The sequence below is a fragment of the Colletotrichum tamarilloi genome (genome assembly GCF_030869305.1).
Source record: "Colletotrichum tamarilloi strain Tom-12 chromosome Unknown Scaffold_36.1, whole genome shotgun sequence".
NCBI lineage: Eukaryota > Fungi > Ascomycota > Sordariomycetes > Glomerellales > Glomerellaceae > Colletotrichum > Colletotrichum tamarilloi.
Window position 1 is genome coordinate 1 of NW_026849419.1, and position 16,599 is coordinate 16,599.

Here is a 16,599-nt window from a genome sequence, read left to right on the forward strand (position 1 = left end):
CGGCACATCGACGCCGGCCTGGCCATAATGGCCACGATGGACGGGCCGGAGGTGTACAGGGTCAGGGCGATAAGCCGGCGCCTCAGACGGCTCCTACGGGACCCCCCGGGTAACGATAATACCCATATAAAAGAACAGATTATGCTGGACCTGGCTGCCCACGCGGGCTGGCACCAGGAGGTCCTGTGCGCGTTGGAGTGGGTGAAGCTCGCCCTGTAGGCGGCTGGAACTTGGGAGGACTTCACGCGGCGGAAGGTTGGGAGTTGATGAAAGGGAGACAATGGTCGAGTCGGTTGACTGTTTTGATTAGTAGTTAGGTATGGAGCGCAATATACCCAGTTTTCCCCAATACGTAATACACGGTACGGCCCCGGCGGATTGCTCCGTCGGGGGGTTAGTCTTAGTTATATATATTAAGTTATAATATTAAGTCTCCTTTTTAAAAGTCTTATCTTTATAAACTTATAAATAAGTCGTTATAGCCCAGGTTAGGGCTTATTAAGTAATTTTTCCAAGAAATACTAAAATATCCGCTAGATTTTTAATATATCGTTACCTAAAACTTATTTTTAAAATTAAAAAACGAGGATTCGAAATTATAATACCTTACTTATTCTATCGTTTATTAAAATAAAAATATAAAATATTAAAAAGTAAATTAAAATATTATAAATATATACGTCGTAGTCGTTTTTATAACATAACTACTAATACTATATATAATTATAAGTTTTCTTTTTTTTATTAGTATTTTTTTATATTAATCGTACTTATAATAAATCGTTTTTTATTTAAAGCTAATAAGCTAAAGCATAAAAAAAAAATAAAAGAGCTTTTTTTTTAAAAACGGGTAGAAGTTTTATATTATATATAAGCTAAAATAGATTAGTTTTTATTAAAATTAAATCGTTTTTTAAAAAAAAAAAGGATAGTATTTAAAAAAGGTAAAGCGATCCCTAATTTTTTTAATATTATTAATAAAAATAAGTCGGTTATTATATAAGAAGTATAAGCTAGTAGTACTTTTAAAGTAATTAACTAAAATACTATAATAACTAGGAGTTCTAGTTTTAATTTTAACTTTAGTATTCTAAAAGGGATTCCTAAGAGTTCTAAAAGTTCGTAATAAGTTCTTATATATTTTCTTTATATCTATAGCCTTTTTATTTAATAAAAAACTCTTATATTCCGTTACTAACTTTATAGTTAATAATTCGTTTAACTTTATATTCTAATTAGCTTAGTTTAATAATAATATAATCTTCCGTATATAAACCTCTTAATATAAGCTCGAGTAATAAAATATAAAAAATAAAATAGTATCGTATTATATTTAATAATTTTAATTTATAATTAACTAGTAAGACTTTTTTAATAATTTTAAAAAGTCTAAGTTTTTTATAATCTAATTTATTACTTAGTCGTTTCGTTTTAATATTATAATAAAAGAAGTAAGTACTATCTCCCTTTTTTAAAAATAGTCCTCTAATTCTTAATCTATCCGCATTTCTTTTTATATATTATTATATAAATTCGAGGTTTATTAATACTTATTTATAAATCTCTTTAAGTTTACTTATATTTACTATAGCTTTTATAGCTTATAATTTTTATTATACTTCTCTATATACTATTAATTAAAATCCGTAATTAAAGTAAAATAGGGATTCTCTTATACTTTTATTAACTATATTATTATATATAAACTAAGCTATTAATAAAAGTATTACTTAATTATCCTAGTTATAGTTTATATAATAATAAAAGTATATCTCGAGGATCTAGTTAATTTTTTCTATTTATCTATTAGTTTATAAATAAAATAATATTAATAATTTATAATTTATACTAAGTTATAAAATTAGGGATTTTTAAAACTTTAAAATAAATAACTTATCTCTATTTAAAATAATTTCTTTTAGTAAACCGTAGTTCGAGAGTATAACTTTAATAAATATATATACTAAGTCTTCTATAGTACTTAATTCTTTATAAGGGATAAAATATATAAACTTAGTAAGTCGGTTAACTATAACTAAAATATTATTATACTATACTTTAGTAAATAGTTCTTTAAACTTTAATAATTTAATAATAAAGTCCTATATAATTAAATACTATACTTTTATTAATAATTTTAATAATTATAGCTCGCTATAAAGTTTATATAAGCTATTTTTACTTTTTTTATAAGTTACGCAATCCCTAATTATTTTTATAATTTTAGCGTATATAATAAATTTATTATAATATTAATAAATCCGTTTTTACGTTTTAATAACTCCTTAATAACTATATACTAATATATTATAAATTTCTATAATAAGCTTAGGGGTTATTCTTTTAATTAAATTAGTATTAATCCTTTTAACTATTATAAAAAGCTTTATAATTAATATAAGGCTACCGTCCTTCTCTTATTTAAAAATAACTTATATTTCTTTAGGGACTATAACTTTATAATTAGATCTTTTACTAAGAGCGTCTATTTTACTATTCTCTAAACTTTTTTAATAAATAATTCGGAAATTAAATTTAAATAAGAACTCGCTCTATTTAATTTATCGTTTATTTAGGTTTTTATTTATTATAAAGTTTTTAAAGTTCTTATAGTTTATATAAACTATAACTTCGTATTTAGTTTTAAATAATTATAATCTCTATTCTTAAAATACTTTAATAATTACTATTAGTTCCTTATTATAAATTTACTAATTTAACTCTACTTTATAAAATATTTTAAAATAAAAATAATATAAATAAAGCTTTTTTTACTTATCTTATTATTTTAAAACCGCTCTTATAATAAAGTTTAAAACGTTAGTTTTAACTTTAAAAAGCTTTTAGGGGTCCGGAATTATAATAACTAGTTTAAAAACGACTATATTCTTAACCTTAATAAATACTTCTTTATACTTAGAATCCTAAATAAATAAAATATTTTTTCATATTAAGTTATTAAAAAGTCTAACTATATTAATATAGTCCTTAAAGAATCGTTAATAAAAATTAATAAATCTTAAAAATCCTTATATATTTTTAACGTTCTATAATATAAGCTAGTCCCTAACTACTTTTACTTTTAATATTTATATATAAATTTATCTTAGTATAATAGTATATTTTAAAAAGTTTACTTTTTATATATAAAACTCGTATTTAAAGAGTTCGGTATATAATTTAATATTTTAAAGTTTTTAAAATACTATATAAATATACTTCTTATATATTTTAAAATCGGGGGAAAAAATAAGAATATTATTAATATAAATAATAATAAAAATATCGACGTACTCTTAGAATATATAGTTAACTATTATTTAAAAAGTTATTAAAATATTAATAAGTCCGAAAGGTATAACGAGGTACTTAAAGAGTCCTCTATAAGTTTAAAATACCGTCTTTTATTCGTCTCCTTTTTTAATTCAAATTTAGTTAAATACTTCTTTAAAATTTATAATAATAAACTAGTTAGCTCCGTAAAATAGATCTCTAAGCTTAGTAATAAGTAGTAAAGGGTAATAATTTTTTTTTATAATTTCGTTAAGTCTTTTATAATTAATAATAAGTCTTAATTTCCTACTCTTTTTTAATATAAAAAATAAGAGAAATCTTATAAAAGAATTTAATAATTAAATATATCCTTTCTCGAGCTTCTTATTAATATATTCGTTAAGATATTTTTATTTTTTTTAATTTATTAAGTATATTAAATAAAACCTAGGTTACGCTCCTTTTTTAAATTCGATCTCTATATCCTAGCTACTATATTCTAATAATCCTATTTCTTTAGGTTCTATAAATAGTTTTATATATATCTAATACTCTTTAAATATAGTTTAGAGTTATTACGATCCTTAATTATTAATACTATATATAAACTTCTTAGAGCTTTTTATTATTTTAATAAAAATTATATATCGTATTTATTCTCGTTCTTTAAGAATTACTAAAAATCCGTTTAAATCCTTTTTTTTTTTAAGTTATTTAGTAACTAGATTTTCCTAGAGGACCTAGCTAATAGTCTAATCTATTTATAAGTTATACTTTTATAACTATAAAATCCCTAAAATAATATTAATATCTCCGATTTTTATAATATTATACTATAGTTATTCTTATTAGTTATTAATATATATTAAAAGATATACGGTTTTTTAATTAATATATTTATAGTTATAATTAACTCGTTCTCTTTTTACCGTTTATAATTAATATAAGTTATCCTTTTATACTTATAGTAAATTAAGTTTATTTACTATTTTTAATAAGATATAAGTTTTTTATACGCTATTATTAATAATAATATTTAGTCCTCGTTTATAAATATTAAAGTTAACTTATAAGTATACGTTATTATATTATCTAGTTATATATAAGAACTTTTTTTTTGTTTTTACCTCTTGTCGTTTTTTTATAATTAGCTTTCTTAGTTTTTTAATATACGCTTCTTTTATTAAGTATTTTATTCGCATAGTTCTTATTATTCTCTTTATACTTTAGCTTTTCTAATATAATAAATCTAGTATTAGTCGTATTTATAATCTTCCTATTCTATATATTCGCTATTAAAATATTTTATAAAAAAGTTAGGATTTAGACTAAATATTATTTTATTATTATTATTAAAGCTTAGTAATATTTAACTAAGTAGTTAGTTTTTTATATAAATATCCTTAATAAGTTTACTATTGCGTCTTTATAAGTAAAAACGGCTATTTTATTTATATACAAAGTACTAGAAATATTTATTATCTAAGTACTCTACTTAAAATAATTCTTTATAAAAAAGGTCCTCGGGGTCGAATAAAAAGTAGTTTTTATTTATATAGGGGGTTATTATAACCTTTTTATATTTTTTAGTTTTATAAAACTAAATAGTCTAGTTATCCTTAAATAGATAAATATATTTATACTATAATTCTTTATTATCCTCTTTAGAGCTAGTATTATTAATGCTAAGTAGTACTTTATAATTAATCTCTATTTAAATACGTCGTTAAGCAACGTTACGAGGTTTATTTAAATTATAAAATAATTCTACTTCGTTAAAATAGAAAGAACTAGTTCTTATTTTAATATTTTCTTTTTTTTTAAAGTTAAAGTTAATTTTTTTTTCTTTTATAACTCCGAAATTAAAAATTAGTTTCTTAATTACTTCGATCTTATCTTCGCATATAAGGTCTTTAAACTATTTTTTAACTTTATAAATAAATTTCTTATTAATATCTACTTATTATATTATATAAATAGACTTAGTTAGGATATTATTTAAATCGAGTTCTTTTTTAAATTTAATAAATTATTTTTAATTTATATAGTTTCGTTATATTATATAAATAAGGCTACTTATAATTTTTTTTATATTAAGTCCTCTTTTTTTAAACTTAAAAAGTTACTCCCTTATATTAACTAGGAGTCTTTACTTAATTCGTCCTTTAAAAAAGTAAAGTATATCTTTTATAATAAGGTCTATTTTAACCTTCTTTTCTATATCCTTATAAATTTAAAAAAGTATAATAACGTATTTAATATTATTTTTTTTAAAAATATAGGGTTTATAAACGAGTATTTCTTCTTTTTTTATTACTATTATTAAAATTTTAATAAATAATATAGTATTATATCCGGATCGTCCTTTATTTTTAAGTTACTTTAAGTACTATCCTATTTATTCCTTACTATCTTAATAAGTAAGATAATTATCGTTATAATAAGCCGTTTATAAAAGTTATTTATAAAAGACTTCCTTATTTATAATATTAGCTCGCTTTTCTAAAATAAGTTAGTATTAAATATGCTTAGGTTATTAGTAATCTCTAGCTATATATCCTAGCTTATTATAATTATAATATTTAAAATTCTTTTTTTATTATAATTTTTTATATTTAGTAATATTAAAGTCTATAAGTCCTTTATATTATTTATAAAACGTACTTTATTACTACTAATTTCTTAAGTTATTTTAATAATTACTTAGTAGTTTATTATAATTTTAGTATTTTTTATTAAAGTTAGCTTAAGGGTATTATACCTCTCTTTTTTCTTTACGTCGTTTATATAGTTAAGTATTAATTTTAATAATAAGCTCGACGTATTATAAGAATTTTATTAATATTTCTATTTTACTAAGTTCGTCCTTAACTTTATTTTTTAATCCTTAATAAAACGAAAAAATACGGGTTTCTTTAATAAAATCGAGTCGTACTATAAGTTTTTTAAATTTAGTAATATAGTATAAAGTAAACTTAGTTTATTAAAAACTAGCTAAGTCTTTTTTAGCTTATTATTTTTTATTAAAGTCCTAGAATAGAGATTTAAAAAAGCTTTAGAATCCTATTATATTACTAAAAATATTCACAATTTCTTTTTTATAATATAATAAATAACCGTTATTACTAAAAAATTCTTTTTAAAAGGGCTCGAACTACTCTAGGGCTCGTCCCTTAAAAAAGGTTATTACGTAAATAACTCGCTTAGTTTTATTTTAAAAATTAATAATATAAAACGTTTAGTAAGTTCTAATCTAAATTAAAAATCCCTTAAAGCGTTTAGTAGTTCTATTAAAAATAATAAGTACGTTAAGTCTAAATTTCTCTTATTTATCTATAAGAGTTTTAATAATATTAATAATAGCTCAGAGGGTTCTAACTTCTTATTCTAAGTCGTTTACTTCTCTTTTTTTAATTTTTAAATTAGTTATAGTTTTATTAACTATATTTTAAAAAATAATAATATTTTTATTATTCTTAGCTAAAGTTATAGCTATTTAAATAAAGTTATTATTAAAAAGCTCTATAAGTTCTTTATTCTATTTACTACTTTTCTTAACAGTATATCGTATTTTTTTATAATCTATTTTTTTAAAAACTATATTATTATTAGAGTTATAAATAATATTAAATATCTCGTTATCCTTAACCCTAGCTAGCTTATTAACTAAGTTAACGGGTTACTTAGAGTTAAATAAAAGGGTACTTAGGGTTTTAAAAAATATCGTCGTTCGTTTTATTACTTAATAAGTTTTATAAAGTTAACTTACTAAATAAGAGTAATTAAAATATTATAACTAGCTAGTTATAATAAGTATATTAGTAAAAGTTAAGGCTACGAATACTAAATAAATAATATCGTAATTATAAATAGCTTCTTTAAAGCTATATTTATAAATTATAAAATAAATAAGGTTTTAATAATTAATCGTAGTCTTATTAAAAGGGGTTTTTAATAAGAATAGTTAAAAATAATTATAAAATCTAATACTAAGTTAATTACTAAAAAAGCTATAAAAAGTTTTATCCTTAAGCCTAGCTTAAGTTTATACTATATATAAGTCCGTTTATAAACATATTTTTTATTAATAATTACTTTTATTCGTTAAGTAATCGCTTAGTAAATACTAATAAACGCTTACTTAAAGTAATTATAATAATTACCCTATTATATAATTACTATTTCTTATTTATATATAACTTATTTATAATTCTTCTATTTTATAAGAGTTACCCTATATTCCTATATTCTTATATATATAATATACTATAGCCGTTATAAGCTTACGGGGCGGGCCCTAGTCTTAGTTATATATATTAAGTCGTAATATTAAATAGTTAGTTAAATAACTAATTAAAAAATTAGCTAGTTAAAATACTACCTTAATAAAAACTTACTCTCTTAGTATATAGTTAGTAATTAATAAGCTAAAAATACTCGTTAATAAGTTTACCCCTCTCGGGCTAAGTACCCTCTTTAACTAGCTTAATATTATAGTTATTATAATTAATATAAATATACTTAAAAATTAGTAAAGTACTTTTTAATAATATAAAATTTAGCTAAATAATAATATAAATATTATAAATAACTAAGTTAATATAAATATTAAGCCCCCTAATAGAGCAATCCGCCGGGGCCGTACTATATATTACGTATTAAGGAAAACTAAGTATATTACGCTCTATACCTAATTACTAATTAAAATTAACTAACTCAACCGTTATCTTCTTTTTATTAATAGCTCCTAACTTTCCCCCATAGTCCTCTAAGTTCTAACTATTTAAAAAGTAAGCTATACCTATTTTAATATATATAAAACCTTTTAGTATTAGCTTATATAAGTAGTTAGATCCTATATTATATACTCCTTCTTATTAAGAATTAAGGGGCCCCTTATATATTCCCTTACGTTTATAATATAGCCTATATTAAAAATAATTTTAACTTTATAAAGTATAATTTTTAAGTTAGTATTAATATACTAAATCTTAATATCCGTATTAACCTAGCTATTTATAGCGTTCGTATTATTACTTAGTTAAATTCCGTATTATTAAAAAGTATTTTATTAATCCTTAGGTATATTTATATTAGTTATAATAGTTATAATATTAAGCTAGCTAAAGAGGGCGCCTAGCTTAAAAGGGGTAGACTTATTAATAGGCATTTTTAAAGAGTTCTAGCTTATTAATTACTAACTATATACTAAAAAAATAAGTTCTTATTAAAGTAGTAGTTTATATATTAATAAGTTTATTTAGTAAATTTATTTAGTTTAAATAGAGTTTTAGGTAATATTAAAAGCAATAAGGATAAAAAGAATTTTTATAAGCTCTAAAGAGTAGTAAATATTAGCCTATTTAGCCCTTTTTTTAAAAACTTCTACGTTATTATTAAATTTTAGAACCTTTATAATTAAGAAAAGCTACTTTTAATTATTATAACTAACTATTATAACTAACTATTATAGCTAACTTTTATTATTAACTTTTTTAACTAGCGCCGCTACGTAATAAAAAAGGTAACTTACTTATCCTAAATTATATAGCGGTTTTTATATTAAAATTATTATATTATATTAAGTACGTACTTAAGGTATATTATATATATTATATAATTAAAAAGTATACTATATCGTATAATTTCTTTTAAAAGCGTGATCCTGTTAAGGTTAATCTTTTGCGCTTATAAAACTAAAAAAAAAAAAAAACCACTATATAAATATTAAAATTTAGTATATTAACGTTAATTTAGAAATTATATAGTGGTTTTTTTTTCTAACTTTATAAATATAAAAGATCGACCTTAATAGGATTACGCTTTTAAAAAAAATTATATAATATAATACACTTTTTAATTATATAATATATATAATATATCCTAAGTATATACTTAACGTAATATAATAATTTCAATACGAAAACTATTATTTAATTTAAAATAAATAAGCTACCCTCTTTATTATATAATAGTACTAGTTAGAAAGGTTAATAATAAAGGTTAGTTATAATAGTTAGTTATAATAATTAGCCATAATAGTTAATTATAATAATTAGAGGCGGCCCTTAACTATAGAGGTTTTAAATTTTAATAATAATATAGAGGTTTTTAAAAAAAAAGCTAAATAGGCTAATATTTATTACTTTTTAAAACTTATAAAGATTTTTTTTATTCTTATTATTTTTAATATTACTTAAAGCTACTTTTTATTTAAACTAAATAAATTTATTAAATAAATTTATTAAATGAATTTACTAAATAAACTTATTAATATATAAACTATTACTTAAATAGCTAGTTAAATAATTAGTTAAGAAGTTAGCTAATTAAAATACTACTTTAATAAGAACTTAAAAATACTTATTAATAAGTCTATTCCTCTCGGGCTAGGTACCCTTAGTTAGTTTAATATTATAATTATTATAATTAATATAAATATACTTAAGAAATCCCTTTAGGGTCCGGTCCGCCTTATTAGGGGCTATCTTCGCCTTTACGGGTAAGCTAGTCTATTAGGGTTAATATTAAGTGTTTTTATTATATACTTTATAAAACTTTATAACTAACTATAGCCGGCCGTAGCCGTTACTAACTATTAATACTAACTAAACTTAAAATATTAATAACCCCGCTACCGTAATATATTAATCGCTCTCTAAATAGCTAAAAACTACCCCCTACTTTTTGTTTTTTTTAATAGCGCTAGATTTTTCTTTTTAATCCTTTTTAATTTCCTCTTATATAGTAATTTTAGAATATTAATAATACTTAAGAGTTAGTTAGGTATTTCGAGGCTACTATATTATATTAGTTAGGCACTAATAAGGGTAATACCTATATTAATATACGTATTTCGGATTTTTAAATTAATAGTATTTAATCCGTATTCTTTAAAACGACTTTCTTATAGTTTGGGGTCTTTTAGTATAATACTTATAAGATCGAACTTCTGGCCCTTAAGGTATCCCTATAGATCGATAAGTTAGCGTCCTAGTATTTTAATAATATATATTTAAGGTAGATAATTCGATAGTAATAGCGATAGGGCAATAGTAATAGTAATAGGGCGATAGTAATAGGGTAATAGCAATAAGGTAATAGCGATAGACGGTAAGAGAAGCGTTTTTTGACTTTGATAAAAGAAACGAGGTAATGAATATATATATATATATAAGTTAAAGTTGAAAGTATTAGGGTAGATATCGTAAGGTTAATATTATTTAATAATAGTAACGAGGGTATTTCTGATACTACCGTTGTGAGCTATTATACTTAGAAAGGTAGCTAACTTAGCTAAGTGCGCAATAGGCTTATAAAGTAGTAGCGTCGGGTGCTTAATATTATTATTAATAATCCGTAGTTATGAACTTTATAAGAGGGAAAGTTTAAAAAAGTAGAAGAATATTTAAAAAAAATAGTTTAATAAGATAGTAGGAGTATTTATTAATACTATGTATTAATACTATATAACCGATATTGAGAATTGCCCGAGCAACTAGTAAAGGTAGAAATAAAAAACAAATACTTAAGAAATAATAAAATACTTTTTAATAATATAGAATTTAGCTAAGTAATATTATAAATATTATAAATAACTAAGTTAATATAGATATTAAGATTTAATATATTAATACTAACTTAGTTATAATAATTATAATAAATAGGCTAAAAGTATATAGGGTTAGGATAATAAGTTAGTAATTTAAATAGTTCTTATAAGACCCCTTAAATAATAATAATACTTATATAAAAAAATAAATTATACTAAACCTAGCTACTTATATAAGTTAGTATTAAAAGGTCCTATATATATTAAAATAAGTAAAGCTCGCTCTATAAATAACTAGAACTTAAGAAGATTATAATAGAAAGTTAAGAGCTATTTTAGTTAGTAATTAGGTATAGAGCGTATTATACTTAGTTTTCCTTAATACGTAATACATAGTACGGCCCTGGTAAATTACTCCGTCGGGGGGAACTTAGAAATTATATTTTATAAAATTAGAAATTTTTTAATACGAGCTATATTATAAATATAAAAAAATATATAAAGGGCCTTTTAATTTTTAATAAAAAAAAGTATATAATATAAAATTTAGTTATTTATATAAGTTAATATTAAGAGGTTTTATATATATTAAAATAAGTATAGCTTACCCTTTAAATAGTTAGAAGCGGGGGAAGGTTAGGAGTTAATAAAAGGAAAATAATACTTAAGTTAGTTAATTTTAATTAGTAATTAGGTATAGAGCGTAATATACTTAGTTTTCTTTAATACGTAATATACGGTACGGCCCTAGTAAATTGCTCCGTTAGGGGAATAAAATCTAATTATATTAATAAAATTTTTTAAACTAATTAAAAAATAAAATAGCGATGCTAGTATAAGAGCGACGCTAGTATATTAATTTACGACGCCGGTATATTAATTCCCTTCTTAAAACTAGCTCTCTTTTTTTAACTACCGCGTTCTTAGCACTCTCGAACAGTCTTACCCACGACGCGTCAAACGTATCCCCACTAGCCAAGGACGGTGGTGGAGAAAGCTAAGAATAGGGGCTTCCTCTCTCTCCAATCCTGAAATTTCATGTGGCATAGCTCGTACCCGTCAGCCAGGCTTTGGTTCCTTGTAAGCGATCGTTGTTGTTTCATTGGCCGGTGTTTCGTTTGTTGGTGGTCCATCACTAATGTCTGGGCGTATCATGGCTTGAACGCCCTCGTATGAGAGCGGGACCGCAAGAGGCGAAGGGGCGATGTGTGGCACAGAGTCGTGTTTTTGTCTTACGCTTAGGCTCGCCCAGGCAACGGCATTTCGTTCTCGAGAACCTTCGAACCTCACTCCCTCGTCTTCCGACTCGTTTCGAAGCTCATTTTCAGCGTATTTTGTTTTCCACGCTCGTGCACGGCGATTTCGCAATCTCACCATGACTGGCTGAAAACGTTCCCATTCACTCTCGTTCAATACTACTTGCTTTTCTCTGGTGAACTCGCCCGTACTCACTCGTTACTTGCACTCTGGCGCCCTGCTTCGACAAAGGATAGACTCGGAATAATTGGGCAATCATGGCATTTGCATTTTTTTCGACCTTGGGACTCCTGGCCACATTTCAATTGTCTGGACTTGTAGCTGCGGATTCACAAAATATCGACCTCTGTGGTCAGTCAGACTGGTGGAACTCTACTGAAGTTCCGTATTCATGTGTGTAGCTTTCTGAATCGACGCAGCTGTTTTCATAACCACGACCGCTGACTGACAAACGCGGCAGTCAATAATAATGCCTGGGGAAACGACAGTTCGGGCTACCAATGCATGGCCGTCCATGATAATGGCCGTAGCTTCAGTGTCTCCTACAAATGGACCGGAGATGCATCTCTTGTCAAAGGCTACCCGTACATGAAGGCTCATCCGACTAGGCTCCCTGTCCAGCTATGGAACGTCACTCAACTACAGGTCACAGGGAATTGGCAGACTTACGTTGCTGGCAAAGAAAAGGCCAGTGCTGAGCAGCAGGCCCAGGCTTTCGATGATGTTTCGCTCTACGCCAACGTTGCTGTCGACATGTTCCTGTCCGATAACAAGGAGAACTCAACCATGGTCGGCGCCCCCATTGAAATCATGATTTGGCCCTGGTGGACGCCAACTGTAAAACCACTAGGATGGGCCGAGTCCACTCCCGACAAAGACACCGTCACCATCGACGGCACCCCTTTCTCATTGTATCATGGCTGGAATGATGGGGGACAACATGTTTTTTCATGGTTGGCTCGCACCAACCTCACCAAGACCGATGCCGACTACGGACCTTTGCTCACCTATATCTGGAAGAAGGGTATGCTGTCAGGCGCAATATGGCTAGGGCAACTCGAGCTGGGCACCGAAATCAAACACGCCGCTGGCGACATGCACTTTGAAGCCAGTAACTACACCTTGAAGGTTGTTAGGCAAGGAGATCCAGAAGACAAGGCGACCTCAACTTCCACAACTCGATCTAGTACTAGCCAGACCGCGACGACGAAGACAATGATGACGACAGCCGCAGCTGAAGCCGCCACCACTTCTGCGCCGTCTCCTACCAACACCAATGCCGCGTCTACTTCTTTGCTTGTAGACCTTTCAACAGTTTGTTGGATCTCACTCGCCACAGTCTTGTTGTGTTAATATGACCGGCTGCCAGATATGTGTAAAGAAATTCGGCGACCAATTACCTCAAGGAGTTTATTTATTCTAATCAAGCATATTTTAATCGAAGGTCAACTTTGTCTACAGGGAAACCAGGCCTCGAGTGACGGAAAGTGCTCAGGGGCCCGAATTCAGTGCCGGATCGATCAACGACGAGGTCGTAGAGAAACGTACTGTCTTTGTATCAGCCTTTCTGCATTAGGCAATATGGAACGAAGCCAGTGAAGAAACCTCACTGTTTGAGCGGGTTCTGGGCGGTATTAAGCTGTCCTAATAGCCTCTGTGCCCTAACATCCACTCTCAGCCATGCGCGTAGTTATAGATGTGATAATGGCAGTTTCATTACCATGGGTGGACATGTTGGGCGGCACGATGGTGATGCTCAAGAAATGATGCTTGGTCACTCGCAACCGTTACAACGACACTGGCGCAGACCCACGCCTCTTCCCCGCAATGGCAGGTCAGATCTGAAGACATCATGGATTTGAAGGAAATTCAGGAAGTTTTCAGCGTAATTGCTAAAATGCCCTTCCAAGGCTACCAATTTTGTGCCTAAGCTATAATACACACTCATTTGAACCCATATGATCACCAATGAATGATATCATGGGCTAGCCTTTTGTGTACGCTCAGCTTCGAGCTCCCTCTCAGCCTGCTGATAGTACTTGGCCGTATCAACGCCATGTTGATTGTGGTTGACAAAGTTGAACCAAGGAATAACGCCCATGAACAAGGCCGAATATCTAGATTGTCGCGCAGCGACGCCTTGCAAGTGAGGAGTCAATCTGCTCTCTCCGTAAAGCGGCTCGCCAGCCTTGACCTTGGAAACCATTTCCTTCATGTCCAGCTCAACTTCGCGAGCGTTCTCGGTGGCCCCGTAAAACCGCACTGTAAGCCGACCTCGTTAGCATTCTGCGCCCCATGCAACCTTCTTCATCCGTAAAGGTCGCCCGGATACATATCCTTACAGCTAGAGCGCTGGTAAAAGTATAGAAAGCCACCAGCCACACCAATGGCTCCAGCCAAGCGTAAAGCCTGAGCCATACCTCCCTTGCCAACGTGGGAAGGAGCAAACTTCTCCAGGGCGAGGAGAGCGCCGGGACCGAAGGCAGCAGCTACAGCACCATGTAGATAATCGGAGGGCCTGGCATAGCCGACAACTCTTTTGAAGTGGCTGTAGTCGTTCTCTGTTAGCTTCTGATCCTATGGAGGCTGCGGCGGGCGGGTCGGAGCATACGGGTCGTTATCGATGAGCTTTGCGAAGAGAGAGATGTGTCAGCTCATATTTGCCTTTAGATATACATCAGGGTCTTACCGGGTAATCACTCCTCACGACCTTGGTCGGAGTGAAAGTCTGCGCTTGTGCGGTAGCCATTGTAGCGGACGGCAATGCGAGGCCCGATTGCGTCGATGATGGCCGATAGCTCTATATTCTCAGCGGTCGATTCAGATGTCGAATTAGATATGAGCGGACGCTGATTGGGGCCAAGCCACTAGATTAGCCTGAGGCAGAACAAAGTCCCGAGCACAGACCAGTATAGGTGTGGCTTTGCACTTCAGTGGGCGCACACATGAACCACCTCCCCGACAGTTGCAGACCCCTGGAGGACCAAGCTGCGCCGACGCGTCGTTTAATTGAAGACGCGACCTCGAGTGACATTCCGCGTTTCTCGGAATGCACAAGGCGGCAGCGACACTTCTTGGGCAGATTCCGCACAACTACGACGGATCGAATAGTGAAACTCGAGCGATGGCTTCCAGAACCGTACCTGAATATGACGATCTCGACGTGTACAATGTTGATGACGACTTCGACGACCCATTCAAATCCCCACCGCCCGAGGCGAAAGATGGGAGCACGAACAAAAGAAAGCAGGCCGAAGCCTTGGGCCTTGATGAGGAGGTCGAGGTGGCTAAAAGAGTGCGGGTGCCACGCGTAAAGCTGGACGAAGCTCGGTTGGTATCTCATATGCTCGATACTACGAGTTACTGATCTTTGACAGGCTACTGTCAGACAACGGGATACCTAAACTTCGAAAACGCGCCGGTAACCTCAAGTTCAAGGGCAAAGGACACGAGGTATGCCCGTTCCACCTTCTCCTGCGATTTTGATCCCGTGCTGAGGCGGCATTTTCTAGTTCTCCGATGCTGCGCGTCTTCTATCCTTTTACCAGCTTTGGCTTGACGACCTCTTCCCCAAGGCGAAGTTTCTCGACGCTCTGAGCATGGTTGAAAAAGCCGGCCACAAGAGGCAGATTGTACTCAAGCGCATGGAGTGGATCAACGAGGGCAAGCCCAAGCCATGGGATGCAAACGAGGACAGAACAGAAGATACGGTGGAAGAGGCACCAGAGCAAACAGCCGAACCCCCCACTGCACCAGTTTCGGCAACTGTCCCTCCACAACAAAACCTGGAAACACCAGAACGTGGAGACATACTGGATGTAGAAGACATATACAGTTCAACACCGTTGGCTAGGAAGCAGGATATGGGAGTGTCCGCCTTACAGCCTGAGGAACCCGACGACGACGATCTTGACGCGCTCATGGCTGAAGCGGATGGAGCAACCCATGCACAAGCACCAATAGCCCAGGAGCACACCGGCAAGTCAGTAGAGGAAGAGTTCGCAGATGAAGAAGCCGCTATGGCCGAGATGGACGGGCTTTGGTGACAGGATCAAGCTTGCAGCAAGTAATTGCTTTACGGGCGACGATGGGGTTAGCACAAGGATAGATTGCCTGCATGACGGACGGCACTGGCGCCACGATTCCTATTTAGATCTACGACGAGCACCATCTTGGTGGTCCGTGGTCTCAAGCAGTCTACTGATGTAAGGACAACCACCCTTTTGTCGTCAGCATGATTTTGGACATGACAAGGAATAAATAATACAGATACGAGCGAGGTGTCACTATGAGCTGAAGATAGATTGGGACATGGAAAGAATCATCTGAAATGACATGAACATCATTGGTCGCAAGGCGACGTTGCATTGAATCAACATAATGTTACAGTCCACCGAAATTGTCTATACTGACTGGACACCATGCTTGCGCCTGTACACCATTTTCCCATCCCATTCAAGCCAACCGAAAACGCTTCCCATTCTCTTTGGTGTCAGTCACTCCCCGCTTCCTCTTGG

The 16,599-nt window shown here is 30.1% G+C and overlaps 6 protein-coding genes across 6 annotated transcripts; 3 read left to right on the forward strand and 3 right to left on the reverse strand.

Moving 5' to 3' along the window:
* Window positions 1-27: 27 nt before the first annotated feature.
* CTAM01_09245 (uncharacterized protein) lies at window positions 28-219 on the forward strand (the record flags this gene model as incomplete). Its single annotated transcript, XM_060525264.1, has 1 exon — window positions 28-219. One exon carries the CDS (start codon window positions 28-30, stop codon window positions 217-219), a length of 192 nt encoding a protein of 63 aa, XP_060379969.1.
* A 1,016-nt stretch (window positions 220-1,235) lies between these two features.
* On the reverse strand, window positions 1,236-1,418 carry CTAM01_09246 (uncharacterized protein; the record flags this gene model as incomplete). The annotated part of the gene is made up of 1 exon (XM_060525265.1): window positions 1,236-1,418. A coding segment is annotated over one exon (183 nt), but the record flags the coding sequence as incomplete, so codon positions are not given.
* Window positions 1,419-1,871: 453 nt separating this feature from the next.
* Window positions 1,872-2,021, reverse strand: CTAM01_09247 (uncharacterized protein; the record flags this gene model as incomplete). Its single annotated transcript, XM_060525266.1, has 1 exon — window positions 1,872-2,021. A coding segment is annotated over one exon (150 nt), but the record flags the coding sequence as incomplete, so codon positions are not given.
* Window positions 2,022-11,863: 9,842 nt separating this feature from the next.
* On the forward strand, window positions 11,864-13,320 carry CTAM01_09248 (endoglucanase; the record flags this gene model as incomplete). Its single annotated transcript, XM_060525267.1, has 4 exons — window positions 11,864-11,905; window positions 12,319-12,475; window positions 12,543-13,210; window positions 13,276-13,320. The coding sequence occupies 4 exons, from the start codon at window positions 11,864-11,866 to the stop codon at window positions 13,318-13,320; spliced, it is 912 nt and encodes a 303-aa protein (XP_060379972.1).
* Window positions 13,321-14,060: 740 nt separating this feature from the next.
* On the reverse strand, window positions 14,061-14,831 carry CTAM01_09249 (NADH-ubiquinone oxidoreductase 21 kDa subunit; the record flags this gene model as incomplete). Its single annotated transcript, XM_060525268.1, has 4 exons — window positions 14,061-14,344; window positions 14,425-14,630; window positions 14,694-14,710; window positions 14,772-14,831. 4 exons carry the CDS (start codon window positions 14,829-14,831, stop codon window positions 14,061-14,063), a joined length of 567 nt encoding a protein of 188 aa, XP_060379973.1.
* A 375-nt stretch (window positions 14,832-15,206) lies between these two features.
* CTAM01_09250 (chromosome segregation in meiosis protein 3) lies at window positions 15,207-16,128 on the forward strand (the record flags this gene model as incomplete). The annotated part of the gene is made up of 3 exons (XM_060525269.1): window positions 15,207-15,412; window positions 15,460-15,535; window positions 15,595-16,128. The coding sequence occupies 3 exons, from the start codon at window positions 15,207-15,209 to the stop codon at window positions 16,126-16,128; spliced, it is 816 nt and encodes a 271-aa protein (XP_060379974.1).
* Between the last annotated feature and the right edge of the window lie 471 nt (window positions 16,129-16,599).